This window comes from Crocodylus porosus, unplaced genomic scaffold, assembly GCF_001723895.1.
Source record: "Crocodylus porosus isolate Cpor-Errol unplaced genomic scaffold, CroPor_comp1, whole genome shotgun sequence".
Taxonomy (NCBI): Eukaryota; Metazoa; Chordata; order Crocodylia; family Crocodylidae; genus Crocodylus; species Crocodylus porosus.
In genome coordinates, this window is record NW_017728949.1 from 51,154,542 (window position 1) to 51,180,121 (window position 25,580).

Below are 25,580 nucleotides of genomic sequence, written 5' to 3' on the forward strand. Positions count from 1 at the left end.
TCCAACCCCAGCCTCCAGCACATTAAAAAAAAAAAAAAGTCCTGCACTCACCAGCAGTAGCAGTGGCTGTAGAGGTCACTGGGGCCTGGAAGAGCCCCTCTGCACAGCATGGGGCAGCAGGCGGTAGTGGGGACCAGCCCTGGCTGCCTCGCACCCTCACTGCCATTGCCCCATTGCACAGGTATGACTGGGGTTGGCAGGGCACTGTGGAGCTCCGTGCACTATCAGGTAGCTGGGGCTGCTGCAGCTGTCACCCGGGGCCCAGCACCACTCAGCCTATGTGTTCCCAGCTGCCTGACAGTGCATGGAGCCGTGTGTTGCCCTGCCAATCTCAGCCACACCTGCACAATGGGGCAGTGGCAGTGTGGGTGCTAGGTTGCCAGGGCCAGTCCCCGCTATCCATGGCTGCCCTGTGCTGTGCAGGGCGGGGTAGTACCAGAAGGCCCCAGTGACCCTGTAGGCAGCTGCTACTGCCAGTGAGTGTGGGGCTTTTTTTTTTTAATTGCTGGGATGCTGGGACTGGGTGGGGCAGCAATCAGGTAGGTTCGGGGGGGGGTTGGTGGGGCATGGGGCCAGGTGGGCCAGCAACCCAGGGGCTCGAGGAGCGGGCAGGGAATGGAGCTGGCAGGGGGCCCCCATGGTCCCCTAGCCCCTCCTCCAGCCACCTCCACTCCCAATTTACCTGCATGGAGCCCAGGTCCAGCTCCCTGTGGCTGACATGCTGCCTGCCCTGCATGGTATTTTTTGACTAATATTACCCCCATGCTGCAAATTTGCAGTGTGTGGAATGTGGTTTTGTTCCCACACATGCCTCTTGCAGCATCTCAAAGGGCTTTGAAATGCTGTAAGGGGCATGTGTGCGCTCATCTGGACTTACCTCAAGGGTTTTAAAATGGCTGCTAGGGCACTTTATCTAAACCTCATCAAATGAGGTTTAGATAAAGCATCCTGCAGCCATTTTTAAACCCATGGGGGCTTAATACACATGATAGTGAGGTGTTTTAATTAGAGTGGCTCTCCAAGAACCAGTTTAATTAAAACACCTCCCACCCCTCAGTACATGTATTGGCAGCCTTTATTTTTTACTTTACACTTAAAAGAGCTTTTTTTAATGGGAGGTGGGCTAATAGGAGTGAAAATATCTATTAAATAGAATCTTTGTAATCACTCCTTTTTCTGTTTTAAATTATAACATTGATTTTGGAAAATAATAATTTATTTTTCCAGGCAATGGTGACTGTGACTGTGGTGAATGTAGATGCCACAGTGGATGGACTGGTGAATACTGTAACTGCACAACTACCACTGACTCCTGTGTTTCTGAGGATGGTATTCTGTGCAGTGGAAGAGGTGAATGTAGTTGTGGAACATGTGTTTGCACACATCCTGGGGCCTCTGGTAAAACATGTAACAAGTGTCCAATGTGTGGTGACCTTTGCAGTTCCAAACGGTAAGTACTGGTTTTACCATGTTTGTGTTTTTTACTTTGTTCAGAAATCCCAGGAGTGCTCTTCCCACTGTTATTAGGTCCCAATACAAAAACCTGATGTCTTTTCTGCTTCTCCCATGTGGTTTAATCATAATGTAGAAAAATTAAATGTTTCTTAGCTCCTGGAGATTTCACACTGAGTCTTAGAGAAAATACCGAAGGCTCAATTGTCAGGATACAATGTCACAATTTCACTTCTGCTTCTGTTTTTAAAAAAGCTGAGTAATACTCTGAAATGATGTTGAATCCCACTGAGTTCATGGAACAGAATGACAGAATAACATTTGCAACTTGTGTTAATTCACTTCTCTCCATGAACCCTTAGAGCCAACTTCCACTCTGAGATCCTACTCCAGAGTCACAGATGTGCAGTAATTAATATTCCAAATTCTGCTAAATGCACTTTGACTGAAACAGGTGCATCTTCAGTAGAAGTATTCCAGCCAGTTCAGTGGGGACATAAACAGTGGTGTAATATATGCCTCAAACATAAGTTGATCATGAACTGAATGCAATAAAGCAGTGTAACATTCTGTGAGCATGTAAAAAACACCTAGCCTGCATATTAAGGTAGCAGACCATGGAAAGCAACTAAAAAGAATGTAAAGTGAATCATGGTCTCCAAACAAGGGTTATCAAAGATACAGCCCATGGGACAGTTCTGGCCCATGGATCTCAGACCAACCCTGCATGCCACATGCAGCAAGCACTGGCCCCAGCCCTGTGCATTACATGCAGCATTCAGGGCTGGACCTGGTGCCACAGGCACTGCACACAACACAGAAGGCCAGTTCAGGACGTGTGTCAAATGCAGAGCCTGCACTGGACTGGCTGTGTTCGCTGGCTGCGGCTGGTCTGGACTGGCCCCACAGACAACCCCTGAATGCTGGAGTAAGCATGCAAAGCAGGGCTGGCACAGATGCCACATGCAGCATGCTCCCCATGCTTGCCCCACCTGGAGTGCAAGCCCCGAACCAGGGCTGGCATATGCTACAAGCACAGATCTGAACTGAGTGTGTGCATTGCAAAGCAGCACAGGGGGCTGTGTACGATGCCCTGCTGGACATTGCTGTGTGCAGTGCTCTTGCACACTGGTTACAGAGTTGGTCTGGATTGGACTCACAGACCAGCCCCAGGCACCAGAGCCAGTCCAGCATGGACACCTCATATAGCATGCTGCATACCAGCTCTACACACAAGCCCTGGACCAGAGCCAACATGCATTGCAGGCAGCGAAGCAGGGCTGCTCTGGGGTGTGTGCTGCATGACATGCCCACAATAGACCAGCCTTTTGCTCTGATTCCAGTGCCTGGGGCTGGTCTGTGAGCCTGATCTAGCACACAGATCAGCCCCATGCCCCTAAGCATATACATTCTTGTCTGTACTATCCCAAAGCCTTTCAGGGCTAAATTCAACTGCGATGAAAATAGGTAAAACTACATGCATAGGCCAGAAATTGAACTGGTCCACAGAATGCGGAGTTACATTCATTCTGCACATTCCCTGAAAGCAAGTTAAAGAAGATCTAATTACTCTTCCACCTATATTGGTTTCCATTGACTGAGGCCAGCTTCTCTTCCATTCTGCTTTGAAAGTCCATTGCCCTATTCTCAATTTGCGCCACAATTACTGACAGGAAAATTTGGTCCACATTGTGTAACTTCTCCCACCACCATTTATGTCACTGCTAAATTTGCCCTGTGGAGCTGCATAGCAATTGAATCAAATCCAAGCAGATCAATGTATCTTGTACAGGCCTCAGTGTTGGGAGCTTATATTAATTGAATAAAGATAGCCCTTGAATATAAGTACGTTATGCAGTGTATTATACTGCTGCTGTTGAGACATTGACCAATTCAACAGACTAATATATTATTTAGGTATATGATGGACATTGAGTTAGTTTCTTCATTGTATAATACAATAGTCCATATCACTTATTTGTCAGACATTTTCCTCTTTTCCCTTTCTCTGTCACTGTCACAGTAAATGAAACACATGGCTGGAAAAGCCAAGAGAGAGAGGTGAAGACTTGGTAAAACTTAGCTAGAGCAGCTGAAAGAGAGCCAAAAGACCAGGTCAGAGGTGACAGAGATCCATGGGCAGGTGTCTGAGAAAGAGGGTGGTACTTTGAGAAACATGGCAAATATGACAAGAACACCAACAATACTGAATGTACCTACATCTGATAGGGGCTATCCCATTACGCACTCATTCACTCTATTCAGTGATTTACTTGAGAGAGATAAGGTCGTCCCCATCTTTTGAAGATAACCTCAGTAGCCTCAGCATTATTCTCTTAGAGGGATGTAATTCAATGCAAATCTGTAATGGCCAGTTTCTTTTTATTTTACTGTCAGTCTGACAAGAGTGTTCTTCTCAGAGTCTTAGCTCCTAAATGAGTTGATGCTTTAAACCCAGAATTGTTTAAATATAGCCGGTGGTAACAATTTTCATATGCAAACTTTATGTTCTTTTCTCTTTTCAGTACCAGACTCTGGACCTGCTCCAACTCCCATTGAATCAGAGTGGCTTTTCATCAACTTCAGAAGGAGTTGGACCAGACCCTCAGTTTATTTTTAAATAAGATTCTGGTCTTTCTACAATTAAATAAAGCCAATAATATATTTTGAAGTTGCTTTTCCAATAAGTTGCTTTAGCTTATTTAGTGTTTATATTATTAGCTCCTGAGAGTAGTGAATCATATTCTAGAGACATCTATTAAGATACCTGAGCAAGGTTTTTAGTCTCTTGGTAAATATAATACATTATTCAACAGATTTTCAACAAAGGAAGATTTATATTAAGTGCCTTGGCCTCCTCTAAATTAAGGCAATATCAAATATTAGTCCATTTAGTGGGTATTCTTCTGAATGGTATTTAGTGTATACTTAATTCAGAACCTTTATCTTGGAAAATGAACATTATGTATGAGTAACCCCATGTTTTGAGCTGACACACATGAATAATGCTGCCTCAGGTTCTGTCTGGTAGCTAACAAGAGCTTAGAGAAAGAGGCCTTAATTCAGGGTTGTTTTGTGGCAATACCTATCACATTTCTGAGAACTACTGTATCTATAGCACAGGACCTTTTGTTAATTCCTTTTTAAAATGTCGACAGCAGGCATATTCTCTTTTATATTCAAGTGCTTTGTGGCAGACAGAGATTGATGAGTACTTGAATTATTTTTCAAAGGATCTGCATTGAATGTTATTTGGCTTCTGATGAACAGTTACAAGGAGAATGCAGTGAAAAATGTAAATTGGTTGATGCAACTGTCAGTACTGCAGAAGGTTTGTACACTTATTATATTTTACTTATTAGTGGCAATTCTAATTGTGATAATTTTATGTAAAAATACACATGGGATTTGAAAACAGTTGCAATTTTTCCCTCTGATGGGTGGTAATCATTGGGCTTGACCAAATGAATGACAATCCACATTGAGAGTATTAAATCCTCTTCTGTTTTGTAATTAGGGACCAAAAAACATCTTTGTCAATATCAATCAGAACAATTATATCCCTCCAGCTTAACTAACCCATTAGTATACAACTAGTTTCCTAACCAGTTCACTAAGTTCTGGCCTTCTGTACACAAATACTACCCCAACGACAGCAATATCCTGACTCAAACATCTAAGTGTAAAATCATGCCCATTCCGTGAAGCCCGGTATGGTTTCTATTATCTTACAAATAGATTAACCATTGAGAATTCTAATGATTGCAATGGGAAGTTCAACAGACAAATTGCATTAGTGCACAGTTCAGATGTTTTTCTCCTTGTTGCATTTGATCAAGAAGTTTTTAAACTTCTTGGAATAGGGTTCTTCCCTCCACTGTCAATATAGGGACCCCACTGAAATCAAGAGGAACTCCTAGTATTGACTTGAATAAAATATTACCCTTGTAGACAAAGAGTTGTAACTTTAAACAGGACTGTTGTGTCAATAGGATTATCTTTTTCCTTATAGGATCACCATATAAGAGCAGATGGGCACCTTTTCTCACTGCTGTACTTTGGAAAGTATGTAATTACTCTATTTACAATGGCAACAAATCCAGTACTCAGATGTATTGTAATTCTGAGGCCACAACCTGTACTGTACATACATCATAGACATGACTTCAGCTTCTGATCAAGCAAATATAATAATTTGAGCAACAATTCAGAATGCTGTGTCCACATCTTGGTATTGAACAAATCTGCTGGCCACTTGCCCACAACTTCACAGATGGAAGCAATGCAGTGACATTTACAGCCTTTCTGAGATCAGCCTGAGCACAATGGTGGTGGTTGTTACAAATATGAAGTGCAAAAATTCTAAGTATTTCTCTTGTGGGGGAAAAGATTTTAGTCCACAACTTAATAATTAATTTAAATTATTGATTATTTTAACTTCATAAAGTTGAAGGACTTTCATAAAAAGTAATTAGTGTTTGAAGGCTAGGAAAAATTCTTTGCCTGGTACTGCTGCTAATAAAGACAAAAAGTTTCTCATGTTTATGGTAAAGTACAAGAAATATATTTTTGTAGCAAATGTCTCAAAACTGAACAGACAAATGAGTAACAGGCTTGTTTGAATATTTATTTAAAAGCATGTGGGTAGAATGAACATTTTCTAAATGTATACCTTACAACCCCTTTTTTCCACTGTGGTATTAGTACCATTTTTCATAATGTTGTCAGTGGACTGCAGATCTGTGTAACCATGGATGCATAAGAGTACTGTGCTTTGTGACATTATAAATAGTAATGAGATCTGGGAACTGCCCATTGCCTAATCTACTTCCATACATAGTATACACAGGAGAGAGATAATGCCTCATCTCGATTCTGTACCTATGTTTTAATTCAAGTCCTAACTTTCTTCAGCAATTTTAGCTTTAGATTTTGTTCCTATCGATAACAACTGTTGCAGTGAAACCTGCATGATAGCTACATTCTAATATCACAAAAAAAGTTGCTTAAAAGTATATTTGACCATAGGCACCAACTTTTATTTTTCGCTGGGGAGGGGGGAGGGGGGAGGAGAGGGCTAAGATGATGGACATGTGGAAAGTTTTACACATTTCAGGTGACAGTCCTCTTCCTGAAAGAAACCAGACCTCCCACGTACTTGACATCTCTATATTTCACCTACTTTACACCTGATCCAAGGTATCTGAAGGTGGTGGGTCTTTTTTTTTTTAATTTTTGGCATACAAATAGCCCTCAATAAAAGTACCTATACTTGGCGTTGATTAGAAATTATGCTTTAAAATAAAAGATGATCTAAAAACAAAAACAAAAAAAACCCAGCCCTGTAATGGAATTGCTCAAACGGTGTATTAGCTGCCCCATGTGAGTGTGTAACTTTGTAACTGTTACCTTTCTTTTGTTGTATTTATTTTTTCCTGGACTTAGATCACAAGATAGGTATGTTTTCACTAGGTATGTTTTCATAGTGCATAGGAACCTAGAGTCTAAATCCTGATTGGGCCATCAAGGTACTATTGCGACAAAAATGTATTAATTGTGTTTGAATCAAACAAGCAATCCTCCTTCCAGAACTCTATATAGCTTATGCTTTGTATGTGAGTTTTTGTTAGGCTCTTGAAGGATCAGATTCAATTCCTATTAAAGTCAATGTCAAGTCCAAAGTGTACAGCTGAAGAAGACTGCATGGTGCATGCATAACATAGCAGTCTATAGACTGAGGCTCAAATTCCAGTGAAGTCCTGCCCTGGTCCCAATACATCTGATAAGCTGTAAAGAAGTTATGGAGGCTTGGTCACTTCATATATTTCCTAAAATGGATCTTTATTCTCCTCTTAAGAGCCCTGCATCCCATTTGCTTTGTAAAGCAACTTTTTGCCATTTCCTGATTTTGAGTACTTAACTGTACAATCTGCATTAAAAAACGATTTTTTTGCTGGAGTTTGCCTGCATTGTGTGCTTGACAGTGCCCTCTGCAGAGTCAGTTTCACTTCTATGTTGGTCATCGGTTTCACTTCCCAGTTTCATTTTAGTGTTGCATTTAGAACCACTCTGCAGGAAGGTTGCTGCCTCTGTATTCTTGCCCCTACTCCAGTACTGTGTAAAGACGATGCAGCAACTGTGGAGGATACTGTTTATGTTACTGTTCTGCATGCATGAAGTGAAATTGCTTAATTTGTTTTAAGAAACCCATGCACCTATACACACACAAAGCATCAGGCCCGCTGCATGCTCCTCACGCGTTGTGAAAGTTATAACAAAGCAATTTTTAAAGTCCCATACAGGGTATTTAGAAAACAATGTACAAAACCTTGGAGCATTTCAGAAAATGGTTTAATTTCACTTTAGTGTAAATAACAAAATATAAGTTGATGGTTCTCCCTTTAAAGTTGACATCTCCCATTGAATTTGTATTTAGCTGTGATGCCCATTCATGCATTGCAACAAAAAGCACAGGAACTAACATTACAGTCCTGTTATTTAAAATGAATTTGCATGCTGCTTTACCCAGTGTCATACAAAAAAGCTTCAGAGGGAAGTAAGCTGGAATCCTTGTTTCTTGTTCTTGTCCTTCATATCTATTTGGTTTTTAGTTAACACTTTACCATTGCATAACTTACTGGTTCATTTGTTTGTTGTCGGGAGGAAAGAGGAAAGGATAAATGTATCTTGTTTTGTGTTATTACAGAAAAGACAGACAAGATGCGATAAATGTCGTGGCCTAAATATTTTTTGAACTTACATTGTATCCAAGAACCCACTAAGAGATCAGAGTTTTGTGTATTCTTAGGGCTTGATTTACTATCTAATTGGTGCATCTACACATGCTATTAGCACAGAGCAATAAACTCCAGTGCATATTGTGCCAAAATTTATAGCTCCCGGGCACTGCATTTGAAAGTGCACCTGGGATCACAGCATGTTGAGCCAGGTTGGAGCAGCCCCAGCTGGTAGAGGTGCCTGGTGGGGCTACAGAGGTACTGACTGGGACATGATGGTGCACTAGTGTGGGGCTAGCTGGCAGGCAGCCTCTGCACTGAAGCTCCCTTTTGCCCCAGCCAGCCCCATCAGTGTCTACGTGCACATTGCTGGACACTAAAGAACTCTGCCATAGGATAATACTTGTATTTACAAGTACTAACCTGCTGCAGAGTTAGTTTCCTGTGGCCTAATAGGGCCACAGTTGTAGATATTGAGACTTTACTGTACAGCTAAATTAGGCAGTCTCATGTAGATGTGCCTAATGACTCCAGTTTTATTCTGATGTAATTCTTAACTCTGCTGTAATCGATAGAATTAGGCTGGTGTTCAAGTAAAACAACACCACCAACAACAAAGTGACACTTGTTTGTCTGCATGTTACTTGGATGGATAACACTGTATCTCATTGCACAAAGGACAGACTTAAATCCAAAAGCTTCTTACAGTAAATTTCCTTACACATTTCTAGAGTAAATTTCATTTACTCTGCTGTGACATTCCTTTTCTAACAATCTAGGGGGCATTGACAGCCCGCTCCAAGTACAACTGTGCTGTGTACTAGTGTCTGAGATACATAAATACCAAATAAATAGGTGGCAGAAGGGGGAAGGCAGCAGACGTAGCACAGGCATCGGAGGGACAAGGGGCAGGGTGTGGCATGCAAGTGCTAGAGTTGTAGGCTCTGGGGCAAGTGGAGGCGGGGAAAAGAAAGTAGGGAGGCATGCACAGGCAAGGGGCAGGGAGAGCAGACAAAGAAGCCAATGTGGGGGTAGGAGCAGAACCAGGGATCTGTCCCCTTGCCCCCTGCTGCTGCTTTGGGGAGACAAATTTAAAACTATCTTCCAATAATTAGATTCCACACGTGGAAAAGTTTCACAAATTTGTAGTTTTCCATGTATAGAATCTAACTATTAGGTCATCGTAAATTTGAAGTTGCCTTGGATTCAGGTAAATATGATACATATAAAATGTATCCTTTAAAATTCAGTTATCGTCCCCAGTTCATTATTTATGCATATATTTTCTTTAATTTGTTTTGATAGGCGGGTTTGAGAGGTTTAGGGCTTTTCAGTACAATTAATCCATGTGATGAACTCTTTAGCAGTCCCTGGTTCAGCAAATTCATGTGAGTTTCTGAGTATGGAGTGACCTTAAATGCCAATAACATTTCATTTGAAACATTTCTGGCTTTCCTTGTGTTTCTAAAACTAATCAAGCTTATTTAGTCTCTCTGAAATATATTAAAAGTAAAGCCAATTACAGCTATAGTATATGTCTCTTTAACCTGTGGATTGTAACAGAAGGAACGACAGAACTTCAGCTATAGAGGTAATTGTAGGGATTTCTATAAAGCAAAATATTTTCTTTATATAAAGTTATTATATCACGTTAGACTTAAAATCATGGCATTGGTATACAGTCTCATATTCCAATCAACTTGCTTCTTTTTATTGTCTGCCACAGCTGGGTTTTTTTCTCCACTGCCTCTTGAATGAACTCAGCATGAAAGGTTCCCAGCTTGGGAAAAGTTTAAAAAAAAATAGATTAAGTTTTCTTGCAGAAATACACTAAATGGAGGGACAAGTAAAAATGGGCAGACTGTCATCTTGGATTACTTTTTATCTTCTTTCCACTGAATCACATTACAGTGATCCCACAACTTTAGTTTTTTCTTATTAATTTATATTTACTGTTGTGACAATAAATGCCATGCTAAACTCTAAGGATAGCATTGTGGAAAGAATAAATGGCAGTCCTTTTAATGGTATCAGTCTCTTTTTGATATGTGAATATCTACTCCTGAAATGTAATCTACACATGCTACCAGTAGCTCTAAATCAAAGAGAACATACTGTTTACTTTGTCTTATAATCAGGACTATTATATTCCCTAGACAGCTGGATGTAAGTGTCTTGGAAGTATTTCCAGTTCACTGAAATTCACACTAAACCAGACTGATAGGTGCACTTGATGGTCAGTACAGATTGACAGCACCTGGACCTGCTCTTCTCAAATGTAATTGGAAAATCAGAAATGAAAAGAAAAGCAATTTAGAGTGGTATAAAAAGTTATTTATCTAGTGAAAATTTGCAAGGTACTTTTGCTCTTCCCTAACACTCTTCTGGATGTTAAAAACACCATGGCACAGATTAACTCATTGTTTTTTGTTGTATTACATTTTGATGCACTTGATTTCCATAGAGTTCTCAAAGGATAAATCCATTCCCTGTGCTATACAAGGTGAAAATGAATGTGTTACTACATTTCTAATGACCATGGATGAACAGGGAAAGACAATCATTCATAGCATAAAGCAGAAAGGTAAGTGGTTAATATCAGTTTTCACATATACTGTTGGATTTAGAAATACAGATGAAACAATCAAATTGCATATACTGGAAAATTAGCAAATTAAGCTGTTTCATACACTTTTTTTTTATTTTTCTATTTCAGTAATGTTTTTCTTCCTGGCTGAAAAAGCACCTCCTAAAATATTTATTTCATATAATGGCATTATAAAACATGACCTTTCACAAAAGACAGGCATTATTGTCCAGTGGTACAAGCAGATACTACTGAATTCCAAACACATCTGTGGCTCTTTTTGCAGCATTAAGCAAGTTAGTCAGACTCTATTTCATTTTCATCAGCAGCTGAAAAAACTGGGATACTTAATTCCCTTCCACACCGGGGAGCGGGGAGCGAGGGCAGAGGGGGGCTTTGGGGATCAGTTATTTTTCTTAATTGCTATTGGAATTGATAACCATTATGAAATAATGATACAAATGTCCTCATTATGTAATACACTAACCCTGAGATAGTTTATATGACTACAAAATATTTTTAAAGATAAATAAATAATATCTGATCCATAATACAGTTATACAGAGTATTCATGATTGAGCAAATATTAGTAGTAGTTTAATAGTAGTTTATTTACAGCATTTGCTAAAACAATACAGTAAAACTGACAATAGAATTATATATAATAACAACATTATATAATACATGGTTATGAGTAAAAACATACAATAAGATCATGTATTCTGCCAGTGTGAAAGTATTTTAAAATGTGACTCAACCTACACAGTCATTTTTAATGCTGCAGTATTACTGACTTTTGAATGATTATCCCAAAATTATCCTAAATATTCATTAACCCTCTTTACTGAAGTACATCTATTTATTTAAAATTATTCCTTTATTTATACTATTTTTATGACAGTCTTATATTTCAAGAGAACACAGAGGCCTCTTTACAACTGACAAGTGACATTGTTTCTACGCAATCAACCATGGTACATTTTGGGGCATACTCAATCTTTCACTGTTAAAAGTGAGTTACATGGTTAAGAAAATTTATCCAAATGATTACCTTATTTCTCTCAGTAGAAGCTGTGTGCTTGGTGTTTGGAAATTTTTCTCAGCCACTTGTCATCTTGAATAATACCTTGTGAAGAGTTTCCACAAAATCTATTATGAGAATTGAATAATTGCACTATACGTAATCAGCTAATGCTGTAAGAATATTACTGGTTTTAAAAAGTAGCACAATATATATCAAAGAATATTGTAACAAAGGCTGACAATAAGAATAGAAGGTTATATGCATATGCAAACTGTACTCCTCAGATTCAAGAACATTAAGAGTTTCAAGTGCTGCATGATTTTCTCTTTACTCAATTAATTTACTGTTCATTAATGCTGATTTAAAAAGCAAGGCTGATAGAAATTTATTGAAGTGAGGCACAATGCATGTAGAAGTTTTGCAACACTCCCTCACCCCTCATAACAATTCTGCCAATGAATAAAAGTTTTCATCTACTATTCCACTTCTGGGTCCGTCTTGAGTAGAGGAACAATTACCCTGTGCCTTTTGTAATGTACGCAAATGTAAATTAGGATGAGAACTCCAGAAATGCTCTGTGGATTATTTTCACTTATGGATCCGAAGTCAAGTGTGCATGAATAGCCAGTGCATTAACCCACAGCTCAGAGACTTTTCAAAATGAGTTGCATAATGACATCAATCAAAAAAGTAATGTAAAATAAAATCCAAGTAAATTATATTAAACTGAAATGAATTCTCTGTGTCATCAAACTGTGGTTCAGTAGAAAATTTTATGAAATAGTAACCTTTCTAGACTTTTACAAGTAATGCTTCTTAATATTAAAATGATCCCTTAATTGAGAGCTGTCAAAAAGAATTTGCCCTCTGGGTTTTACATGTCTACTATTATCTTGATCCTAGGGAAAAATATGTCCTAGAATAATGTTAATTTTCTGGTAATTTAGTCTGTGCTCTAAAATGCCCATCTTTAGCCTTGTGTTGCTAGCAGTTACAGAACAAAAAATAGAGGAACCATTTAAATGAATTGTTGCAGTTCTAGCATGTTAAATGACTTGCTTTCCCCATGGAAAAGGAAGTGGAAGGTATCCAAACATGCATGCATCTAGAATACTTATTTCAAATGTATTTATTTATGTTCTTAATAAAGAGTTTCCTAACAAAATCTGTGCATCCCATGCCTATACATTTGTTATCAGAGGACAAATGTATATTATGAATCTGTATTACTCAAGTAACAAAAAAGGGCAATTATTGTGTTCTTCGAAAGTCTTATTTAGGTGTACCTTCAAAAAGTAGATTCCTGGTTTTAAGTTGTATGTTCTTATTCAGTACTTCAACTTCCCTTTCACACTGTTTTCACTCATCGAGTTTGGTCACTTGTTCAGAACTAAGAATGGTTTGGATTTGTTTGGATGAAATTATGCTAGCGTTTTTGCATGAATATGTTCAAGAAAATTGAGTTTCTAGGGCCTGATCCTGCACAACTAAAATTAATGAGAGTTTTACCATTGACTTCAATGTGAGCAAGATCAGGCTATTAAGTTAATTAACCATCCTTACAACGGATTTCAGAAAACAGGTCTTCCATTGAAGTTGAGCAGAGGGCAGAAATTCCATTTAGTGAAAAATGCTAAACTTTCAATATCTGACTATTCTCAGACAGAATAAACAATGACATTTTTTTAATACTTGGTGAAACACAATTTGTAAAAATCTTTTGGAATAATTATGAAGTTTTATTGTGACACAATCAAAAATCATTTTAATGTTGATTTTAAAAAATGTTCTACCACAAATTTAGACATTTCAAATTAAATCAAATTGTTTTCATTCTGAAAATGTCAAAATGACATTTTAACATTGTTGGAACTTTTTCATTTCAATTTTTTCCCTAAATATTCAATTTGGCAAAATCAGCCATTTCACAACATTTTTCAGTTTCAGAAGACCTGCATCCTCTGTAAGTTAGTTCCATCACAGTTTTCCATCCAGCAGCACTGTTTCATTCTAGTGAGACCTCTATTCTATGTTCTGCTTATAGAATGATTGAGAATCATTTTTTTCCTTGTATTTTTCGGCCTCGCTTTTTTTAGATGCCATTTTCTGTGTCTTTTCCATATCCCCCAATCTTTTATGTGTTGGTCACCAACTAGTCAGCCATGAATCTGCCTACAGTTTTCCCCACTGCAGTGTAAGTGAGACTCCTTATGGTCACACCTAAGAATTCATGGTCCTGCCAAACCATGTTCTTTCACTCCTCCTCTCTGGGAAATCTTTTAGAACACATAAAATAAGAATCTAAATTAATTCCAGAGAATCTCTCACTTTATCTGGAAGCTGTTAGTTGATCTTCTAAAAGATCTATGAGAGGCATTTATAGTGAAGTTTTCTTCAGTATAACTCTTCTGGGAAAATTTCACATAGTATTTGCAAATCTAGCTGTACAAACATATAAGCTGGAAAAAAAAGGAATGAACAATGATCGGGGCATAGAAACCTATTGTGGTTTTTAATTAGCTATCTTTATAAATACTAAAAATCATTGCTTGCTTCTGTTTCCACAGATTGCCCAGAACCTCCAAATATTCCCATGATAATGTTGGGTGTTTCCCTGGCTATCCTTCTAATTGGTATTGTTCTACTTTGTATATGGAAATTGCTAGTGTCATTTCAAGACCGAAAAGAGGTTGCCAAGTTTGAAGAAGAAAGATCAAAGGCCAAATGGCAAACGGTATGTGTGTTAATTTTGTACAAGTCTCTATGAGATTCTGTTTGGCTCCAGGAGTCATCAGTAATAAAGAAAATGGACAAATTTCCCAAATCATACTTTTTCATTATACATTTCATTATATAGTATGTTACTCATTAAAATATAATAGAAATAACCAAAATTGATCATTTTTCAATATTCCTTGTTTTATTTCTTCCACAAGTAAAAAGATGCATGCAGGTAGTTTTTAATCAATAACTGAAAAATTATTCAATGAATTATTTTTTGACAGACCTGCCCATGAGGACTTGGCTCATATTAAAGGTGTTCCTTTTCCTTCCAGTTCCTTCTGCCTGGAACTTTTACTCTTTTCCATTTGCCTTTTAATAAAGGCTTTCTGGAAACTTCATGTTAAGTAAGCAGAACACAGGAGGGATTTGGGGGGGCTATAATACATAACACAGTGATCCATTGACTCTTCATCTACACCCAGATATAACAAAATAGATTGCAACAGTTCAGCAAGACCAGTAACTGCCTGCCCTTCAGCATCTGAAATCAAAAAAAGGGTAGAAGCTGTATGCCTCTAGTTAATGTAGGCTGGGGCAGGCTGGGAATTTTCCATACTGACTTGGGGTAGCTAAAGCTGAGAGGAGGGAATGGAAGGATCCATCTGGAAGATGAGAGGGAAAGTGAATGAGTTTCTGAAGGGAAAATCAGCAAAGCTCCACAAAATGTACTGGAAACCACTGCTACTGAAAATAAGAGATCTGTTTTTTAGGGGAAAAAATTACAAATGAGATATTTTCAAGCTACAGCCATTCCCCAAAAATATTGAAAACAGATAACTGGTCCTGGGGGTGATCCTTGAGAAGATGTAATGCCATCAGCACTCTCTGAGGTTTGGCTGGACTTCTTTTCAGGATCCCCCATATCTTGACTAAACATCTGTTTAAAAACTTATTTCATTTCCATCTGAAGCTTAAAACTAAACCTCAGAAAATGTATTTGTGGCTTCAGGTTTTGTTATGAATCTTTTCCTGGCTGTGGAGCTGACATCCAGGAAGAATTGACAGGTTGTTCCATTAGAAAGTCCAAGGTCACTTCTGCAAGGGCAGGGTCGAAGTGTTCAGGCCATATTTCAAGCATGTTCTACCTACCTAAATTCTTCCTTTATTCTCAGATATAATAGTCTTCACTTATTGTCTGAAGCTGTGTGTTGGAGTTGCTCATTCCAGTTCTCTAACAGGCACCACCAGAACCCTGGATACTCCCAAATGTGGAGGTTCTGGATGTGCGCTGCCCCCACGTCCAGCCATGTTTACATCATGGTCATAGAGAAAGGCACAAGCTGTGAACTTGGTTCCACAGTTAAGACATATCTCTTAGATAGGTGATGTGTTTTATCCCAGAAATGCCTGCAAACAAAGTAAGAGACCCTGATCTTGTGAAGCTCTGATCACCCTCTGCTTTGACTGGCTGAGTGTGGGCTCTAGTGAAATTCAGCACCTCATAGGATCTGATCCTTATTTTGGGCTAGATTGAGTTATGAGGCTCAGCGTTGAGTAAGGGGTACCACTCCAAAAGCAAATCTTTCAAATTATACTTCAGAGTCAGAATTCAACCCCTACCCTCTCCTTGGTTGGGTAAGGAGTAAATTATTTCAGCCATTTTTTGAGTGAAATATGCTTATTTGACTGCTCTAACTATTGGGGAGAGGAGGGAGATTCAAGGATCCCTTTCTATGTCCTTCTCTATCCTCCATCCCTTACCTATAATGAACAACATTGATAGAGTAGCCCCTAATTTTCCCCCTGTAGCTGGGGAAGGATCTTAACAAGTCTTACTTTTTCCTAGCCCTCAGCATGAATTTGAAAAAAACTGCCATGTAACATTAATGCCAATGTTGCTATGAGGAAAGCATAATACCCGCCTCCTAGTGTGCATATGGTATGTGAAAATACATATAATCAATATCTATTGATATATGCATTACATATATATGTGGAGCAGGGCCTATCATGGGGGGGCCAAGAGGGCCATTTGGCCCGGGCCTCTCATTCACAGAAGGCCTCAAATTTAGACTTTTGATGTTATCTCCAAATGAGGTTATACATACAGACAGAGATACACTGACAGGATTGAAAGAAGACAATGTTCATCATACAACTTTAAACTTGTGTCCCATTACCGGGCCACACCACCTGTAGTGCACTATGAATTAATATTTTTTTTATCATACCAGAAGCCTCAAAAAATGGAAGTGGCTTGGGCCTCTCTCAACCTCTGAGAGGGCCTGATGTGGAGAGAGAGAGAGAGAAGTGTGTGTGTGTACCAACATTTCTATATATAGTTTAAACATGTGTGTAGGGAGAGAGAGGAAAATATCCTACTACTATATGGCTGCATGCAGGTAATGTTTGCCATCTTTTGATCGCAGTAAAAATGGTTTGGCCAGACCTGAAAAGGCATGCACTATGTGTAGCCTTGTTTAAACATGATGAAAAGAAACAATGAACAAATTCATATTAATAAACATTACATCTCCTAACTGGCACAAATTTATGTGTTCACAGAATACCCAGCAGGATTCATAAATTAGTAATATCTTCTTAAAATCTTATAAAACAAAGACATTTTAAACATTACACTTTTCACCCCAAATATAGCATATCTTATCTAGGATGAGCACATACTTAAAAGTCAGCTGGGAAGTTTTTTATGCTTTTTGAATAAAATAGAAAACAAGTTTGGAAGTTACGTGGGTTTGTAATTAAGGTGGGAACTGACTACCAGTTTTATCAGTATTGAAGACACTTCAGTCTTCTAATTCTTCCTCAGGTAGAAAATATTATTTGTTCCATTTTATGCATAGGCAAGCTGAGATTCTGGAGGGAATCGGGATGAGAAACAAGACACTTGCTTTCCCAGTAGCTGTGTCTAGTTGGCAATCAATCATATTAACATTCACAACCTGCAGTAGCTGTAATCCTCAAATCTCTGCAAACCATGGGTGGCAACAGAAGATTCAGCCTAAGGCCCAAGGGTTTTAAGAATGAGGTAAATAGGGAGAAGAATGAAGGGACTTTGCCTGCTCCACCCCCCAAGTTATAATAATTCATGACATTGGACTGCACGATAACATTTATACCATCCATGTTATTAAATAAACATGATTTGCTGAAATATCCTAGAATTTTAGCTATAGTCTGGGGAACATTACAGTGTCATCAGTCCAAGGAGAAATGCCATCTGGAAGTATCTTTTAGATGCCTGCCTAATGAACATAGAGAAAATGGTTCAGTCAGAGAACCATGTCATAACTAGTGGGTGTGCTTCACCTTCTTGCAGCTGGAAGATTATTTTGTGTGTAGCAAGAATTTGCACTGCTACATGGAAAGGAGATTTTAGTATCAGATAGTACAAACCTTTGATATCACCAGGAGAAACTTGCGAAGTGTACTTGCTAAAAGGAAGATTGATTTATGTCCTCCTGTGTATAGTGTTTTCTTCTGTAGTAGGTTACACAGTGTTCCCACCTTTGTAAAATGCATTTATTGCTGCTTTTGGAGGCCCAAAGAAATAATGAATCTATCCTTTTTCATAGAAATCATAGAAAATTAGGGTTTTTGCTCACTCTTCTTTTGTGCTTGATTATTCATAGTTATTTGATTATAAATTAGAAGGTTAGCTCAATATGTCACTTTGTATATGTCTAATAGCAATGTAAAACATCTGAGGGTGTGTACACATGTTCAGGGAGGTTAGATCATGTTAAAAATGACCATCTGATCTAACTTAGGGTGCAGACAGGAGTTGTCTGCTCCCAGCTGTAACTCAGAAAGTTTTCTGCAGAGCGTTTTGAGTTTCAGCCTTACCCCAGGCCAACCAGAAGTTCACTGTTGGTTCTGGAGGGGAGGGGAACCCCTTTTGGTTCCTAGCTATGGGCTAGGAGCCTGCAGCCAGGTTGCCTTAGCAGTGGCCAGGCTCTCTACCAGCGCTCACTGTTTTCAGAATAGGAGGGGGGAAAGGCAGTGGAGGGAGCTCATTCTTGGGACTCCCCAGCTGGTGCTGAAGGGTGGGGTGGGTGAATCGGAGCCCTGCCACCTCAGGGGGAGCTCTAATTCGCCCACCCCACCCTCCGGAGGGGGCTGAAAAAACCCCAGACTGAACTCCCTCCACTCCTTTTCCCTCCTCCCATTCTCAAAACAGTAACAGGCTGGGAGCTCTGCAGACACAAGTTGCAGAAGTCACTACATTTTGAAACATCCTTATCTGATACTTCATGCAATGAGGGGGTCAGATTTTTACCGGATCAGCCACATTTCTCTGCAGCTGTGCACTTGTGTTTGGTCACAGCTAGAAACTGCTTTCTGTGGACAGATTGGGCAAAAACTGTCACTTCTGTCTGCCCCCTTAGTACACCCAGAAGCGGATCTTAAACATAGATCCCTAGTTAGGTCCATCTAAGTGAGAACTGTACAGAAGTTCCAGGAAGGTTAGATTGGACTGAAAATAGCCATCCTGACCTCAGTTGACCCTACCTCCGAGATAGTCTGACTTAGGCTGGGTTGGCCATTTTAAAACCAATCTAACTTTCCCAAACTTCCCAGCACAGCCCCAGGGCTAAGAAAACCCAACCACTGGTCTCAACTCCATGACTGCACTTTTCCTACCCACCTACCTGACACCAGGCTATTTTTAGCCCCACTCCACACCCCTAGACGACTATCCCCCGCCAAAGCGTCCAGTCCCCCTTCCCATTAAGTCCACCAAAACTCCCATCCCACAAACTTCTTCTGATGCTGGTTTTGTCATTGTTCACTGATGCCAACAGCTGAGGAAGTAAGTCCCAGTGTGGGGAGGAGGGGAGGGATGGAAAAATAGCTTCACGTGTGGGAGGGGGAAGGGAGAGAGATACAAATAGCCCCTGGTCTTCAGTGGGGGAGAGAGCCTCTCATCTCTCCAAGTCCCCCTGCAGACCATGCATACCTCCTTGATCCCACTAAACCTTCCCAGACCCCACCAAACCCCATGGACCCTGCCTGCCCCACAATCCCACTCGTGGATGTTGTCTGCCCCCTCCCCCACACCCGTGCCCTCCACAGATGCCACCTGACTCCCTGATCACCATAATTCCCCCTGTGGACCCTGCTACAATTTCCCCCAGCAGTTGCCACCTTTTCCCTAATCCCTTCTGTGGATCCCCTTGCCCTTCCAGTCCTCCTGTGGACCCTGCCCACCCCCTATTGCTCCCACGGACCCCGCTAGCCCCGCAGTCCTTCCTGCTGCTGCTGCCTGCCTCCCAGTCCCTCCTGTAGATACCTCTTGCCCCCCTGATCCCACTGTGGATCCCTACTGCCCTTCTCATTCCCCCATGAACCCTCCAATCCCCCCAGCCTACTTTTCCCCTGATCCAGCTCCCTGAACTAGCCTCCCCATCCCCACTTACTTTAGATGGGGTGGGCATTTTTAACTCAGTCTACCCTTCCCAAATGTCTGTACCCATCTTTTCCTCCCAAATAGGAGAATAGTGACAGATTTACAGTTTATATAATTCTTACAGAAAAAGAAATTACAGTCTTGTTCCTCTAAAATGATCCATTCTTCACATTCTATCAGAAAGTATTGTATGGCACATGGCTAATTACATCCTTGAATAAATGTTGTTTATGATGATGGTCATTTTGCTACGTAAGCAAAAAGACTTGTTTCTTTTTACATTTTTCTGAATCCTAGAATGATTTGTGCTGTTCCTTATCAGCCTGTCGTAATTTTGTCTTTTGGTGATCTTTAAATGTATTTGTACAGGACCAAGCTATTGAGGTTCTTTCTGAAGTAAAGCATTAAAACACCTTCTTTCCTTAGGGAAAGAGACACTAGTGAACATGCATGTGGTTTGTATCTGCATATTAAATCATGGCTGGTGACTCAAAGCCTCCTGAATCTTTGCTAGGGAGGGCAGCATATATGTATATAGATAATTTGAAGAGGTAATGTTAAAGCTGAGGGGTTGCATCTACATAGCTGAGTCAGTGGTCAACCAGCAGATATGATAAAAATTGCATTTAACTTATTAGCATGTTTCTGTTTTATAGGGAACAAATCCACTGTACAGAGGCTCAACAACAACATTTAAAAATGTAACCTACAAGCAGCAAGAAAAGCAAAAAGCGGATGTTGCTGCAGATTTCTCCTCGCACTTCAGACACTGAAAGATTAGTTTTACTGACAGTAAATACGCAAGCACTATTTCATTTTTATTTCATTGTTCCTGATTATGTGGACATTTCTTAGCAATGCATTCATAGTTGCATAGTAATTCAGCTGAGGAAAGTGTATTCTGCCATCATTGGGGATACTTCTGTAATTGCTATAGTGATGAAAATTAAAAAGACAAATATAAAGACACATTTTTAACATTAGGGTCAAAAATAAATCTTTAATAAATGCACTAAGGTCTGTAATTTGCTCCACAAAAAACAGGATAAAAACAATCACTCTTAGTAAGCTGATTTTTCTGTGAGTCTAACTTCTTTTTATGATGAATTTTATTCCATTATGTCCACTGTATCAATACTACATATATATGGTACATACAATCTGTCCACTCTGTTGGCTTCCATAAAATGAAAGACTGGAATTTATAAATGATAGGATTATAATGCCCATTTTAGCTATGGGTCAGGAGTTCTTGATACCAGACTATGGGATTGAATTTTTTTCACCAGAAACAACTGGATTGATAGGCTAGTTTACATAAATCCAAATTTAAAAAAAGTTTCCTCATCCTCTTTGACTTTTCTTCTTTCTTTGCCTCTTCCTTTTCCCTCACATTAGGTACTGCTACCATTTATAACCTACTTAGGCACTCAAAATAAGCCTATATAGTGTATAAGCCTACCTGTAAACCCTCAGCACACAAGAGAATCAACACAGATGCGGCACAGATGCGGTGTCATGCCCACAGGTATAAGTACTGTGATAGTCCTACCTCAGAAGATAAGATATTTCAGCCCCATAGTGGCCTAGTATTTTACCTTACTGTTTGAGTTGTTCCAGTGCAAGATCATGGATTTAGCTCGTTTTAGCAGTTTTAGGATAAGTGCCTAATAATTATTAATCCCACTTGATATTCACTTCAGTGACATTAATGAGGATTTTAAAAATTCAACTTAAACTACAGTTATTAACTACTTGCCATAAATCCTTAGTCAGAAATGCTGATGGTATACACAGTGCTAAAAAAAGGCTGATCTGATGGCTTATAAAATGAGTCAAGATTTTTTGTTTAACTAAAATTGCTGTATTTACCTTGATATTGATTTCCACTGAAAATGGTTACCTTCTGGAATCCACAGCATGCTTTCAGAATGCTGATCTATTTTACAACAGATATGTATTCAATCTGAAAACATATATTCAAAAAACGCTTCTAATATACTGAACAACTGTGCAGGTTCCCTAAGGTATATCAAGCTTTTGGTTGCAGACTGATCATTTTCAAGTAAGTATTTATTCCTAAAGATGGAGCAAATTCAGTCTTCTTCACCTGTTGCTGCACTAGGATGGAGTAAGAGTACTATCTCAGGTAGCTGTGACCCAAACCTCTTTTAGGAGCTGAGCCGAAGTTCATGGAAGTCAGTTAGTATGGATGAGGCTCTGAGTAAAATATTTACTTATAAACTTATACATATGTAATATCAAAAAGGAGCGCTGTTGAGGTTATTTGAATTTGAATTTCATAACTCTTTGTCAGCAGCTTTGATCAAGTTGATCTGATCGAATTGTTCTACTTTAGTACCCAGACTTTAGACAAAATAGTGTTTTAGAAGAGTGTGACTGAAGATTGCAGTACATATACTTTACTCCAGTTGTTAAAATCCCCATTCCTTCCCCCTCAAGTAATTACAAGGAAACTATTGGTAATGACTTATGGACCTCTTTCTATGCGATTAAACAGGCTGGTAAACGTGCAATACTGGACTAGGCTCTGCAATAGATAATTGTGTAAGAATTATCACACAGTTAAAATAAAATGCCTGTGGAATGAAGATGAGATAATATAACTATTTAAAAAACCTAAAATGACTGCCGAGTAAACAAGTAAATTCAGTTACTGAAACTAGAAAGTTAATTAACTATGTGTACTCTTCCATACTTTTACACACCTTGTAGTAGTATGGGTCTACAGACCTTCCAGTCATTTAACTCCTCTCATGGTCAGGGGAATTCACACAGAATACCAAATCCTACTTTCTTAACCATGTAAATAGTTCCAATAGGCACATCTACACATTTGCTTTAATGTACATTAACCTATTTTAACGTGCATTAAAGCGTCTCTAAAAAACATGCTATTTGGTTAATGTGCATTAAGACAGGCTAATGCACATTTTTCTAGTACTTCACAGGCACATCTGCATGTGAATGTGCCATAATTATAGCACATTAAGTTTAGTACTTGTGAACACATTTACACATTCTCTGGGTACGGGTGCGGTTCTGAGAGCAGCTGTAATTAAAGCGTCAACTTATCTCCCAAATCCACGTTCCAGCACTAAAAATGGTGGGGGCACGTGAACTAATGCTAATACAGAAGTAATATCTATTTGACCTTTACAGTAATCCTGGTCCCATTAAAGCCAATGGCAGAATTCCTACTGAGTTTAGGGAGCTAGAATATCACTCTCTGGGAATGTCTACATATGCATTAGTGTGCTTTAGTTAATGCTCATTAAATCTAATGCTTCTGTGGTAGGGTGCATCTACATGAGATGCTAGAAGCACAGTAGACTAATTCTACTGACCATTAGAGAATCATGGTGAGAGCTGTGTTAACACACTCATTCAATGAACTTTAATTCATAGAAGTAGAAGTAGGGTCAAAAGGGGCCTTGTAGATCTTCAAGCCCGACCCCCCGCCTGGGCGGGAGAAAAAGACTGGACTCAGATGAGTCCAGCCAGGTAGTCATCAAGCCTGTTCTTAAAGATCCCCAGGGTAGAATCCAGCACCACTTCCCTTTGGAAGTTGGTTCCAGCTCCTAGCCGCTCTAACTGTGAAGTAGTTCTTGCGGATGTCTAATCTAAATCTGTTCTCTAATAACTTGTGTCCATTGTTCCTTGTCAAGCGTCCACGCCACCATTTTTAAGCACCAGGACACTGATACATGAGATGCAGGAGGCTGCTGGAGCACAGCAATTGTCATGCTCCAGCAGACTTGGTTAACTGGGTCTGCTCCGATATGCTGGAATTCCAGTGCATCAGAGCAGCCTCTACAGTTATATATAGCCGCTCTGTAATAACAGGTACTAACTTAATGTGCCATAATTGGCACTACTGCACAGTAGCTCTGGCACACATCTTTTACATGGCAATAATGCTCAGTAGACTAATTCTACTGAACATTAGTGCATTAGCACAGCTTTCACCATGATGCTCTAGTGGTCAGTAGAATTAGTCTACTGTGCTCCTAGGATCTCATGTAGATGCACCTTACCATGGAGGTATTAGATTTAATGAGCATACTAAAGCACACTAATGCACATGTAGACATTCCCAGAGAGTAATATCCTAGCTCCCTAAACTCAGTAAGAATTGTGCCATTGGCTTTAATAGGGCCAGAATTAATGTAAAGGTCAGACAGATATTACTTTTGTATTTTTAAAAATTAAGAACTCTTTTAATGTTTTAAAAAAGAAGTCAGCAACCTTTTTCAAGTCAAGGGCTGAAACAATCTGGCTGTGGTCTGATGCAGTTCAGGGGCCTTTGTATACGTCACGGTTTTTGCCCTTTCTTGCACTGCAACAGCATGACTGTTTTCACGAGTGGGTTTTCCAGACACTTTAAAAGTCTTTCTGGTGTATTGAAGTAAAACTCGTTGGACATAGTTTAGTTTGGCTTGCCACAAATTAAAGCATCATGCCCATGGATTCATTGGGTGCAAACACAAAGGCACTCAAAGACATGTAATGAGCTTCTTTGTCCACCAGATGGCATTGTGACTTTTGTAGTTCACCCTTTTGAATTGCTTCTGCTTCCAAATTCCTTCTGCTTTTTTTTTTCTTATGCCATATGCCGGCTCCATGCTCCCATAGCTGCATGGCAGGGCACGGGGTGGGAGGTAGCAGCCTAGGGGGGCAACATTGGACCATCCCGCTCTCCTGCAGCACCAGCCAGGGACCGGGCTTAATTTGTTCAAAAACCAAGTGCATGCAAACACTGATGCGACACTCCACAGCTTAATTCATTCAAAAACTTAATGTATGCAAACTCTGATGCAACATTCCAAAATACATAAGTTTAAATTTTATAAACCTATTTAATTTAAAAAGGATTAAACCCTGTGGTGTGTACAGGCACCCCAAGTGGCTACATTGGCTACCACTGGCACATGAGGAGGGGGATGTTTTCCCTGTGCTCTTGTTGGAGTCACACAGCTGGGAAATGCACCCATGTTACTGCTTGTTCTCCAAGTCCCTCCTTTTCCCAACCCCACCCAGTTTACCAGCTGCAGTATGAACATAGCTTTTAACTGGAGAAACTGTGCTGGGGCTGGGCTGGGTATGGAGGGAGGAAGGGGGGAGCAGTACCGGTGTGGAAGCATCTTCCAGGTTCCAGCTCCCTGCCCCTGTGCAGCTCCCTTATGGCTGGGAGCTGTGCTCACACTACTGCTGCTTCTCCCCAGCTGCGATGATTCAAACATAACTTCCACCCAGAACAGAGCTGTGCCAGAGCCAGGGAGGTGGAAATTGCTTCCATGATGCTTCTGCACCTCTCTATCCCCAGCCCCTCTTCTATCAGCCCAGGTCCCTGTGCAGTTCCACTCCAAGTAAAAGATGTGCTCACATCACAACCTTGAGGGAGAGTTGGGTGGAAAGAAGCAACAGCAGTGCAGACACATCTTCCAGCTCCCTGACTGCTCAGCCCCAATATGAGCACAGACATAAGCAGAGCCCTGAAGCTCAGTAAGCTGGATCTGGCCCATGGGCTGTATGTTGTCGGCCCATGTTTTAACAGATTAAAAATCACTATTGCCATTGGTATTGATTAACCTTTAGCAAAGA

At 39.8% G+C, this 25,580-nt stretch overlaps 1 protein-coding gene across 3 annotated transcripts in view; it reads left to right on the forward strand.

Annotated features, from left to right (window-relative positions):
* The window catches only part of ITGB6 (integrin subunit beta 6), a 59,677-nt gene extending 38,710 nt beyond the window's left edge, over nt 1–20,967 (forward strand). For 2 of the 3 annotated variants that reach the window (XM_019554371.1, XM_019554372.1), the window contains exons 12-16: nt 1,228–1,450; nt 4,686–4,783; nt 10,654–10,773; nt 14,368–14,534; nt 20,612–20,967. In XM_019554371.1, the coding sequence (XP_019409916.1) occupies nt 1,228–1,450; nt 4,686–4,783; nt 10,654–10,773; nt 14,368–14,534; nt 20,612–20,728 (725 nt within the window). In that variant the 3' untranslated portion in view covers nt 20,729–20,967. Of the gene's footprint in view, nt 1–1,227; nt 1,451–3,977; nt 4,450–4,685; nt 4,784–10,653; nt 10,774–14,367; nt 14,535–20,611 lie in introns of those variants that run through there. The other variant, XM_019554373.1, reaches the window with a different exon arrangement.
* Nucleotides 20,968–25,580: the final 4,613 nt, after the last annotated feature.